General features: G+C 41.2%; 3 protein-coding genes across 5 annotated transcripts in view; 2 read left to right on the top strand and 1 right to left on the bottom strand.

Moving 5' to 3' along the window:
- Window positions 1-369: 369 nt before the first annotated feature.
- Window positions 370-10,336, top strand: lsg1 (large 60S subunit nuclear export GTPase 1). Its single transcript, XM_032525868.1, has 15 exons — window positions 370-461; window positions 5,245-5,366; window positions 5,662-5,788; window positions 6,678-6,798; window positions 6,894-6,980; window positions 7,169-7,255; window positions 7,362-7,422; window positions 7,745-7,921; window positions 8,150-8,512; window positions 8,610-8,711; window positions 8,820-8,963; window positions 9,238-9,361; window positions 9,522-9,601; window positions 9,859-10,032; window positions 10,148-10,336. The coding sequence occupies exons 1-15, from the start codon at window positions 455-457 to the stop codon at window positions 10,325-10,327; spliced, it is 1,956 nt and encodes a 651-aa protein (XP_032381759.1). The 5' UTR covers window positions 370-454; the 3' UTR covers window positions 10,328-10,336.
- Window positions 1,762-3,791, bottom strand: fam43a (family with sequence similarity 43 member A). The gene is made up of 2 exons (XM_032525872.1): window positions 3,710-3,791; window positions 1,762-3,588 (listed from the first exon to the last, which is right to left on the bottom strand). Exon 2 carries the CDS (start codon window positions 3,550-3,552, stop codon window positions 2,512-2,514), a length of 1,041 nt encoding a protein of 346 aa, XP_032381763.1. The 5' UTR covers window positions 3,553-3,588; window positions 3,710-3,791; the 3' UTR covers window positions 1,762-2,511.
- Window positions 10,337-11,297: 961 nt separating the features above from the next.
- The window catches only part of tmem44 (transmembrane protein 44), a 7,350-nt gene continuing 6,679 nt past the window's right edge, over window positions 11,298-11,968 (top strand). For 2 of the 3 annotated variants that reach the window (XM_032525869.1, XM_032525871.1), the window contains exons 1-2: window positions 11,298-11,662; window positions 11,743-11,869. In XM_032525869.1, coding sequence (XP_032381760.1) covers window positions 11,481-11,662; window positions 11,743-11,869 — 309 coding nt within the window. In that variant the 5' untranslated portion in view covers window positions 11,298-11,480. The remainder of the gene's footprint in view (window positions 11,663-11,742; window positions 11,870-11,968) is intronic. The other variant, XM_032525870.1, reaches the window with a different exon arrangement.

Raw genomic sequence — 11,968 nt, 5'->3', positions numbered from 1 at the left:
GCCTCAGCATGGCCAATGGGATTGTGTCAGCTGGTAAAACCCTGTCTGTCCAGATAACAATCCCCATATCCACCTCCACTGAGCAGCAGGGAACCTCTTTTTTCCCTCCCTGTGTCTTATTCAGCCCTGTTAGTGTGCACTGGTGGTGTTAGTAAGAATAAGCCTGGCTCTGGGGGAGCATCCCCGTATGCTGTGGGCTTTGGGATGCGGCCCCAGCAGACAGACGCATTAACACTAATGGCTTAAGTTCATTAATGCATCAATATCTATGTGTGTTCCAGTTGATACTGTTCTATCTGAATAACTGGCAAGAACTGTGTTCTTGCGCGTAGGATTGTTGCTGTGGGTGAAAGGAAGTGACAGTGACAGGTCTTCCTCATTTAAAGAACCAAGACAAGTTGTGTCACTGCTGCTTAGTCACATGCCTCTCTGATTACAAGTCATAGGAGCTGGCATGCGAGGTGAGTCTGTCTCTTTTTAGATGTCAGATATGAATCCTAATGTACAGACATTTAATAGAAAGAAGTAACCTTATCTTTTATTAGTGTCACTTTCATGTATTAACTGTTATTTTAGTGAAGTCGAACTAAGAAGTGACCATTGGTGGAAAGGTACATTTACTCAAGTACTATACGTACAATTTTGCAGTATTTATTTTTCAGTATTTCCATTTTTTATACTTCTATTCCATTACATCTGAGAGGTAAACATTGAACTTCCTACTGCATTAAATTTGTCTGACAGATTTAGTTGGAAGTTACTTTGCAGGTTGAAATTATCAATACAAATTTTAAATCAACTAATATATTCTGATGTATTATTATAAGCAACCCAGAAATATGTACAGTTATTGAAATGAACTCCACCTTTACCAGCTGTAACGTTAAAGCAATGAACACATGAATGCATCATTAATTACAATCCACTAATTTATATATAATCCTGAAAGGGGCCAGTCTGCATAATTAGTACTTTAATATACTGTACTGTATATAGTACTGTATATATTTAATGCTAAGACTTGTTATACTGTTAGGCAAGGCAAGGCAGCTTTATTTGTATAGCACATTTCAGCAGCAGGGCAATTTAGTTAAGGAAACATTTGAATGCAGGACTTTTATTTTTTACACCGTGGTATTGCTACTTTTACTTAAGTGAAAGATCTGAGTACTTCTTCCACAACTGCATGTGACACTATTAATGCAGTGGTTCTTATTTCAGTATGTAGGGTAAATGTAAATAAAAAGCATCAGCTGGTTCTGAATGTATAATTCTATGCATACAACATTACAGTATGTAGATTCCTAGCACTATTTTGGCCCTTTTTTTCTGTAGCATATCACCAAAGGAGGACAGACATAAGAGCAAATAAAAAGACAATCCGTATGTTGTTAAACGTCCTCTGGTGCTTCAGCTGCCTTGTCATTAAACGACCCATGTGATGTTCTAACAACTTGTGCTCATGGTGAAATCCCATGGTGGTTTCCCTGAGGCCAGTCAGAATGAATGGGCCTTCAGTACCTTAATTGAATAACTTCTACAGCCTGTTCCCTGAGAGCAAATTGGCAAAAAAGGACAAAGATCCAGCCAAGACTATAATATATATATAGTCCATAAAGCTGAGAAATGCAGTGTCTTTATTTAGCAGCACTGCGCATCTGACCTCAATTTGAGCCTCTCAAGGTAAACCCCCTTTATATTAAAAAGCACCAGAGGAAAACATGGCCTACTTGTTTTCCAATACAAATTGACACGACATTATATAATTTTCTTCTTTTTTTATTTATAATTCTATGAGGTTCACATAACAAACCACATTTTCTTTAAAAAATAACATATTTAAACATCTTCACTTTACATTTTAAAACATAAAGGTTTTTTTCTTTTGCACAGCAAAGATATGACATTTATGTTTCAGACAACATACCAACACACATTTTGTACATGTAGTCAACATAATACTTGATTGAATTCCACAACAGTGCAAAATAAATGTAAATAAACAGGCTTTTACAGAAGCGCCCTGACAGGAAAATTAAGGATGCCTGTTTAGACCCACTGAACCACTTAGGAAAAAGAACATAACGTGCTTTAAAAACAGAATGTTTTTGGGTTGTGAAGAGCATCTTTCAATAGAAAACTTTAATTTTTAAAAGAGCGAGAAAAAACTTAAGTAAGCTTGAGGATACAACAAATCCTCTTAAATAATAAAAGAGATGGAATTAGTGCCATACGTCCTAGGGCGCACTGGGAATTTGTCGGTTCAATAGTCATCTCTCATATGGGCATGGTTTTTTTCATTTTTTTTCTGTGTTTACACAATCTTAAAACATCATTCAGTAGCCTAATTGTGTGTTTAGTGCGGTAATTGTCCCAGAATCCTCTTTTTTCTGGATCCTTTCAGCTAGCCGTGGAGGCACCAGACAAACACTCTCCAATAACGTTGACGACAGAGGAAATGTTTCTTGTGGAGACAACAAAACAGAGGCGCCCAGAAATGCCTAAACTTATTCAGGCAATTTCCTGCACCTTTACCTCTTCAAACCCGTTAGTGACCGGTGGGGGCTCCTGGTTGCTCTCTATTGAGGACTCACTGCCCGTGCTCTCTCCAGACAGAAGTCTGGTGACTCTGAGGTCAGCTTTAAGTGTCCGCACATCGTTTCCTATGCTCATCTCTCCCAAATCGTTAATTATCTGAGTCCACTCCTGTTTACCGTTGGCAACACAATCCTCGTCCGTGTCCAGAATGTCCTCACACTCAAAGTGCATCGCTTTCTCCTCCTCCTCCTCCCCGACCAAGTCCTCTGAGATGGAGCCCAGTTTGGGCGCGCTCCGGCTGCGCTCCACCGGGGGTTTGTAGTAACACTGTCCGTTCAGCAGCTTCCTGATGGGGACCAATGGGATGGTTTGTTCCCCTATGAGCTGCTGCTGCTGGTGCCTTGCATCGTCCCTCCGTTTAAGTCTTTTGAACTCAGCCAGGGCCGTGGCCGAGGTCTGGTACAGCAGCAGCGCCATGGCCTTTGCTTTCTCCGGCTTGGACACCAGCACTGCGTGGCAGCGCAACATCACGGCCTTGTGCTTCATTTCGTGCCTGTAAACCCAGGCGAAAATCTTCGGTAGCCTCGGGTCCGCGACACAGTAGGTTATCCGGTGCAGCAAGTACAAATGTCCCGGCCTCCTGGCCTTGTCGTCCATATGCACCATCCGGATGCCCTGCGAACTGATGGTCAGCCTCATCTTGGTACCGTTCTTGCCCATTTCGCTTTTGCCCCAGATCTTGCTCACTGCCACGTCCGTGCAGCCGTCCCCTTTGGACTGGATGGTAGTGGCATTCCCCAGGTAGAGCACCGTGTATGTGGGGTCATCACTGGTGATCTTCACCTTTTTCCTCTTTGACTTGAACATGCTGCCCACCCTGTTGAGTGCGCTCTCTGGGCAGGACTTGGCGAAAGAGGTGAGCGCAGAGTAGTTGAGGCTCACCGCATAGCCCTTCTGCTTGGACTGCTTGTCTTGCTCAATCAGGTCGAACTTATTCTTTTTCCAAGGCAGCATTTTATTGCTGTTTCCAGTCAACAGCACCAAAGTCTACTTAGAGAGAAAGAAACTAGTAAACGTTGTATTAACCTACTACTAAATCCGTAAAGTGTTGATTTCCCTTTCAGGTCATTTATAAGCTACTTTGTGAGAAATTAACGCAAAGACGATGTACTTCATCTGTCCATCCTCTAAAGTGCTCTTGTCCATTGTGGGGCAATAGGTCTTTCCGATGTTCCGAATGGAGTGTGCTGCTGTAGGACGAGCTTCGCGGATTATATACAGGGAGAAACCATTTGAGACACTGTATGGGGGTGGCCTGAACCAAATGAGAATAAACCTGCACTGGTTAGTATCGATTGTGTTCGTTGATACAAAAAACTCTCACGCTTGCCTGCTTTTTCCAAATAGCTGCAGCATATTTTTATACAGTTATGCAGGCTAATGATAATAACTAAAACATAATCTTTTCAACATTTAGCAGCATAATATTATTAACATTCCCTTTTACAAGGTGTAACTGGGAATGTCAGTTAATGTCTATAGGTTAGTACTATACAGACAAATGTCAGACATATAGGCTATAACATAATACCCTCTGTATAACAACATCTCTCTACATTTCTATAGGACTATCATATTTGGAGTTTAAGAGATTAAAACATAAATAATCTAGTTTTAAACAAGTAAAATCACCACTGAGTGCTAAGTAACTGAGTCCCCATGTATTTTAGATCAATAACTGTAATTGTTTTGCCTTATGCATAATTAGGCAACCGTATTCCAACCCCACCAAATAAGATTTGTTTAAAAAAATGTATTGACATCGACTCTCACATTTTTTTTAAATTTAGATTCATAATAAGTCATTAAAACATTGGAACTTTGAGTGTTCTCGCCTGAGATGGAACCAACACATTTACCCTCAATGATCTTTTGTATCGCATAAACACAATTTTAACAATACAAACAGGAAGCTATCAGAATAACACATTGATCCAACGGTAAATTAAGAAACATAGAAATATAACATTAAATAGCCAGATAACTACATCAGTGAGCTCATCATTTGGGTTCATCATGTGAAAGCAACGTAGTCACTCTGATAATGCTGTATTTTGCTGCCATCTCTTGGTTGACATCAGAAGTGTCTTTTTTCATCTTGTGTGTTTGCGTGATGATGGAAGATGATTTTCTTATTACTTGGCGCAAAACTGACTTGTGTATTGTAATCTACTTTAGTAATATATTCACAAGGATTGCATTAACATTTATTTAATTGTAAACCAGATGGCGTGTATGCATGGGGAACGAACGTTGGTACTTTCCGCTTTTTTTCAGGGCACATTTGATAGCTGGACAAACAAGTGGACTGTACCACATAGAAATAAAATTAGAGCCATAGCGATGTCACTGTAGATGCTTACAATAAAGCAGATATTATCCCATTATTTAGTGGTTAATTACACATGTGTGGTATGGCAATTCGTGCTACTTAAATAAAATAAATCAATCAATGTCTCCAAGTAGTTGCGTTCGACTCGTCCGGATATGAGACTCGATTGGTTTGTCCCACTTCCTGTTTTTACTACCCTATCAACTGAAGTGCACATGGGACACACTTGCTAGTGATAGTATCGTTTTTGCACCCTTCAGATATAATATTTTAGTGTTTTTTTTGTGTGTGTGAAATATCTCATTATATTACAGCAGTGACAACGTCAGAAGTTAGTATGGGTAAGAAGAAAGCAGGCGGAGGAAGCGGACTGGGCCGAGCACTGATCAAAGAGAGACTCCAGGCAGGCCGAGGAAACAAGAGGGGCGACTCATGGGTATGGCATAGCAACAACTAGAGGACACTTCTACCACTGGTCATTATATATTATGAAGTTCAAGTTCACTGTCGGCCATTGGAAATGTAGCCTAATAACATCGCTTCTTTGCATATTGGCAACGTCAAGCACTTTAATACCTGTTCGTGATAAATAAGCTCTTGTGGTAAATTCGGTATGGAAATAAATTATTCAGGTGCATTGTTTTTTGCCAATAACAATATCATTGGAACTGGTTTAGGCTATCTACTATGCAACGGTATGTTTAATATGTTGTAATTAATGACTTTTGCAGATTCACACCAGTGAGCTGAACGATGGCTATGACTGGGGGCGGCTGAACCTGCAGTCCGTGACAGAACAGAGTTCCATGGATGACTTTCTGGCCACTGCCGAACTGGCGGGAACAGAGTTTGTTGCAGGTATAAGTAATACCTCAGTTAGGTCTTGTGTAGTTCTTGGGTTGTTGTGCACGTATATTGTGCCCAAAGGTTGTCAGTTGCTCAGTCCATAGGGAGTTGGGTTGGGAACCGGAGGGTCAGTGATTCAAGTTCCCGTATGGACCAGAAAGTATGGAGTGTGGATTGGTGGCTGGAGAGATGCCACTTCACCTCCTGGGCACTGTCAGGTGCTGTTGAGCAAGGCACCATACCCCCCCAAGCGCTCAGGGCGCTGGTTCAGCTGGCAGCCCACTCACTCTGACATCTCTCCATTAGTGCATGTATAGATCCTGAGCATGTGTGTGTGTGTAGTTCAGGACTGTGTGTGATTACTAACAAAGTGTGGACACAGAGTGTAAATTGTAATTTCCCCATTGGGGATCAATAAACAGATTAAAATTAAATTAATAATCTTAACATGTCAAGCATGACACGGTAAACCGTTGCCATTCTCTGACACCGTTGTTGTATCTATGCATCATATCAAGCTGGATGCATATTTAGTTGTTAATTGTTGACTCTCAAACCAAATTCACAGTGGTTGCTCCACAGCAAAGTTTGGGTTGTACCTGTTGATACTGTGTGGTGTGGAACTGCAATGTGTCTATCCACTCTCTTTCTTAGGTATAAAATGGGCCTACTCATGCCCCTAATAGTCTTGTCATTGAGCACATGGACTGTTAGGTTACAGTGTGCCTCACCCTTGCTGCTTAGAGGTTCATAGATGAATTGCTGTGTTCTAGAGGAAGTCGAAATTCAGGCAGCAGCTTTGAGGGTGTTTGAACGTATTTTGTTTTAAATATTACTGTGTCATGCACTGCTTCTCTGTCCTTTAATTTCACTCTGATTATTTTTTGCTTTGTTTTCTTAGAGAAACTCAACATTAAGTTTGTACCAGCGGAAGCCAGAGCAGGCTTAATAACAGCTGAGGAGCGAACCAGGCTGAAGAAGTTGCATGAAGACAACAAGCATTTCCTCAGAATTCCTCGGCGGTAATTAGAACAGATCTAGATCATTTTGGGAAATTCCTGTACTGTATGGTTTGCGTTTTTAAGTTTTGTTTATATTTTTCTCCCCCAATTTTAAGCCCCCACTGGGACGAAGGCACCAGTCCAGATGCGCTTCAGCAAGCAGAGAAAGACAGCTTCTTGGAGTGGAGACGAGTGCTTGCACAGTGTGTAATATTCTGTAAACTCAGTCACCTTCTCTCTTACAAAGATTGTTTCCTTATAAGCAGCAGTGTTATTGCTGCATGTTCACTGTTGAGAAATGGTGCACAAAATTAAGAGTATTTGTGATATTGGTTACATTTGTGTAAGATTATCAGTATCAGCTGTGTAACTGCAAGTGTTACCTCTAAAGGCTAGAAGAAGAACAGAAGTTAATTCTCACCCCATTTGAGAGGAACCTGGAGTTCTGGCGACAACTGTGGAGAGTGATCGAGAGGAGGTGAGAAACAAAAACTGTATACAGCTGTCAGCTCATACGTCTTTAATAAGGAATGTGTTTTCCTTTTGTAATACTAAAGGTAAACTGTTTTTGTGTTTTCCTGTAGTGACGTTGTCGTGCAAATTGTTGATGCCAGAAATCCTTTGCTGTTCAGATGTCCTGACCTAGTGAGTGCATTTAGCAGGGGGGCTTAAATGGGAAAGAGAAGTCCACTGCTGAGGGTGGATATGACTGAACAGTGACTACACCTTTCAATGTTTTTAATGACAGTTATCCCTGCATACAACATACACATTCTCAATGCTGGGTTTCTCTCACCATTTGTTCTCTTGTAGAGTTCCATCTGAGAATTTGTCCTCAAAGATTTGTACTTAATGTAGTTATTTATAAATAAGTAAAATAATCAAATTAAATAAAAGGATTAAAATTGCAGAAATACTTTACAAAGGTGAACTGAACATTTTACACATTTCTCTTGTGTGCTGCCAGGAGTTGTATGTAAAGGAAGCGTCGGAGCACAAGGTGAATATGCTGTTGTTGAATAAGGCAGACCTGCTGACCAGGGAGCAGCGGCGATCCTGGGCCAGACACTTCCAGAAAGAGGGGCTTAGGGCGGTTTTCTGGTCTGCCCTGGCTGAGAGAGACAGACTGGATGCAGAGGAAAAGGTGAGAAGGTGTAGGTTTGAGAAGCTGTACATAACCTTTGAATTATAATGTATGTGTTAATACATTTATTTACATTTATTGGTAGCAAATACATTTCTTTACCATGGGGAGCTGAATGCTATCAGTTTGTCATTTCAGATTGTTTTAGAGGAATTTTTTTGAATGCGAGTAGAGACTTGCTGCTGTCTTTAAACCCAATATCAAAGTGTAAAATGTCTCTTCTCACAGGGCATGGAAGTGGAGGATCCAGAGTGTGAAGAAAGTGACCCAGAAGAGGAAGGACAGCCAGACAATGAAGACTTGACAAAAAAAGGAGCAGCTGGAGAGGAAGAGATAAAGGTGGCGGAGGAGAAGGAAGATGAGGCAGGAGAGTGTGGTACAGACGAAGAGCAGCAAGAAAAGATAACTGTAGAGGAGGAGGACTGGTACACCTGCTCAGAAGACGGTGAAGAGGAAGGGGCTGTTGGTTCCTCCGATAAACCCGCGTTCTACAACTCCAGCCGTCTGCTGCATAAGGATGAGCTGCTTGACGTGTTTAAGGCTGTTCATAACGGGCCCAGGTGTAAGGAAGGACAACTGACAGTGGGACTGGTGGGAAAAAGTTAACACTATACATTTGATTGCAAGATGCATGCTTTGATCAAGTCACCCTATGAGTTTTCTGATTGACTGTGTATGAATTCAACAGGTTGGGTATCCTAATGTGGGGAAAAGTTCCACCATCAACACTATTTTAAGGAACAAGAAGGTGTCTGTTTCAGCCACTCCTGGACACACTAAGCACTTTCAAGTACAGGACTCCTCTTTAAACATCTCAACATTAATTCAAGTCATTCTAGTCATTAACCGAAAGCATAAGGTGTGATTGATTTTGTTGCCTTTGCTTGATGTATCACAGACTCTGTATGTGGAGCCAGGCCTGTGTCTCTGTGACTGCCCAGGGTTGGTCATGCCCTCCTTTGTTTCTACCAAAGCTGAGATGATCTGCTCTGGGATCCTGCCCATTGACCAGATGAGAGATCACGTACCGGCAGTCTCCCATATATCCTTTCTCCAGCAGCTTTTTCAGTCAGTGACAGATCGGCATGAAACTGAATCATCCAATCATGGCAGTGTGATCAACTACACCCTTCTATCGCTAAACCCCAGCAACAGTTGTTGATTTATTTACTGCAATGACTTCAAGTAACCAAAATTAATTTTACAGTTTTGTGTTGGATGTTTAAAATGGTTTACCTAGAATCTTGAATTTGAACATCGTGAAGCTCTTCCAACTTTAAGAATTTCTTGGACCTCGTCCTTAACAGATTTCTCACATATGTCAGCTGATCCCTAGGCATGTGTTAGAAGGCACCTACGGCATCAACATCATCCGACCACGAGAAGATGAAGACCCCGACAGGCCCCCCACGTCTGAGGAGCTGCTGATGGCTTATGGATGTGAGACTACCAGATATCTATTGTAATTTGTCCACTTCATGTTAGCTTGTTTTCTTAGTTTCTCTTGAATGTGTTTTTTTTTTTATTTGCTCTGTTTTTGACAGCATTGTATAAACTCTGCTTTTAGGTAAGTTTATTATTGCATTTCCCTGTATTTCAGACATGAGAGGCTTCATGACAACGCATGGCCAACCTGATCAATCCAGATCAGCTCGGTACATCCTGAAGGATTATGTCAACGTAAGTGCCAGACGCGAGTCAGAACTGAAAAACTAATCTAAACTACTCACTAGTATTTTTGTTGTTGGTTTTGCCTTCTTTTGTATAGTATATAAGGTTAAATAGGGCATAAGGTAAACATCCATTGAGTACCAAATGTGTAGACCGTCTCATGTAACACCTGCATCATTAACTAAAGATGTATGAAAATATGTGCATACTGGAAAAAAACATCCTCTCCCCAACAAACTCTTCCTAACAATGTTGACTCCTTACAGGGAAAGCTTCTGTACTGCCATCCTCCTTCATATATTAATGCTGAAGACTTCCAGCCGCAGCACAACAAGTTCCTGAATAGAGACTCGGGCGGCTGTGACCTCTCCTCTTCCTCCACAACAACAAAGAAGATCCGGAGAATTGAAAATGTGGTAGACAAGAACTTCTTCCATCAGGTGCGGTAGATATACTGTCCTCTTATTAGTAAGAAAAATGCCTTATTAGCCGTTATTAGCAGTTATAAAATAAACAATTGAAATGCTTGAGTACTGATGGGATCTCTGTTTTCAGGAGAATGTGCGGGCGCTCTCTAAGGGGGTTCAGTCTGTCATGGGCTACAAGCCAGGCAGCGGACCTGTTGGCCCCGCAAAACCTGGATCAGAGGCAGTGGTGGGAAAACCCTGGAAAAAACACGGCAACCACAACAAGAAGGAGAAAGTACGCCGTCTTACAAAGCATCTGGACGCCTGACGATGATCTGAAATCAAAGCATTTTCAAGTACAGATCATTTCATGGAAAAAACCCTCCACTGCAGTTCACATGTGATTCCAAAGGAATTTAATGCTGATCAGTATCTGTAGGTAGATGCAGGCCCTTTAATCCTAGTATGGAAAGGTCAGACTGTCTCTATTATTATATTAAGAAATGATGATCATGTACAGCGCTGGGTAGAAAATCATATTAGTGCAATGCATTCCATAAACTGGATCACCAGTTGTACACCCGTTCGCCCCATGGTGTTCAGAAATGGACTCAACATTCAGAGGATGTGAATTTTTATTACACATTGAACAGGACATTTTCAATTTGTATTTTGGAGGTATTTCAAAAAACACATTACAAAGTCTATATTAACCATATACATTACTGTATGTTTGATACTGCTTTTATCCATATACAGTTGTGATTGTTACAAAGATTATAAAATAAATTGAATGTTTTCATGTTTGTGCATCCCTCCTTTACTTCATTTCCACAAGGTCAACATTGGTTGAGGCTGCACAGTGCAAACTGAAAGAATAACATTCAGTGTATTAGCAAACGTTAGGAAAATTCAAACGGCATATTTAAGTAATTATACATCTACAAGGGCATGTACAGGCATATTCCTTTCCTGTAAAGGTTAGGTTAATTTGCTGCAGTTTAATATAACATTTTTTTATACTTTTAATCAATAATTTAATGAAATGACTTATGTGAAAATGATCACCCATAGTGTTTATAACAAAGCTGAATTCACCAAAACTTTGCAGACAATTGTTTGAAAAGGGTTAGGGTTAGAGTCCTGCTCCTCGGGGGGGGGGGGGGGGCAGGACCGTGATCCTGATTACTGTCTGCCAATGCTCGACTTAGATACAGGTTTGACTTTTTTTTTTGTTCTTTTTTTTTTTTTTAGAAGGAATGCAAATAAGCTTTCAAACGTGAGACTTCTAGCCTAGGCTCCAGCTAATTTCCCACAGCATCCAGTATTCCGGAGTGTCTCACAGGTGAGCTCCTCCCTAAAGCAGCAGGCGCTTCCATTATGCTCCTGTGTTTCTGGCGGCTGTCCTTGCAGCACAGGTGTTGTACGGAGTCATTTTTTTTCTAGTACCACGAAATGCAAACAACACATTCGCAACTAAAATGGGGGGACGTTCATTGACCCTAGAAGCACAGACTGGAGGACATCTCATCACTTTTTACAGTTTGGTTGAATTTTGCGTCGATTCGGTCGCTACCTGTTCCTCTCATGGCGCAGACAAACTTTGCGTCCCCATCGGTCTCAGCTTCCTGTCTGCGCTGCTGTTACTGCTGTCATGCTTTCTGTAAGTAGATTTTCATTCAGTGCTTGTTCCAGTAATGTATTGGAAATGATCTTGCCTCAAATCCGTGTTAACTCCAAAAGGCTCGTGTATCAGAGGTGCACATTTCGGGGCGGGAATGCAGGAGACACCATCACTTTCCTCTACAGCCTCCTCGGTAACATGTGCAGCACAACTGGAGCCATTCTGTCCAGACAGCTGCACATTCAGGTAGCAAACTTTTTAATCGTTTAACCCTCATGTTGTCATAGGGGTCAAATTGACCCGTTTTCCTATATCAATGTTCTTTTTTAACTACCCAATTGTAAT

This window comes from Etheostoma spectabile, chromosome 9, assembly GCF_008692095.1.
Source record: "Etheostoma spectabile isolate EspeVRDwgs_2016 chromosome 9, UIUC_Espe_1.0, whole genome shotgun sequence".
Lineage (NCBI taxonomy): Eukaryota > Metazoa > Chordata > Actinopteri > Perciformes > Percidae > Etheostoma > Etheostoma spectabile.
This window is presented reverse-complemented; position numbering and strand designations above follow the sequence as displayed.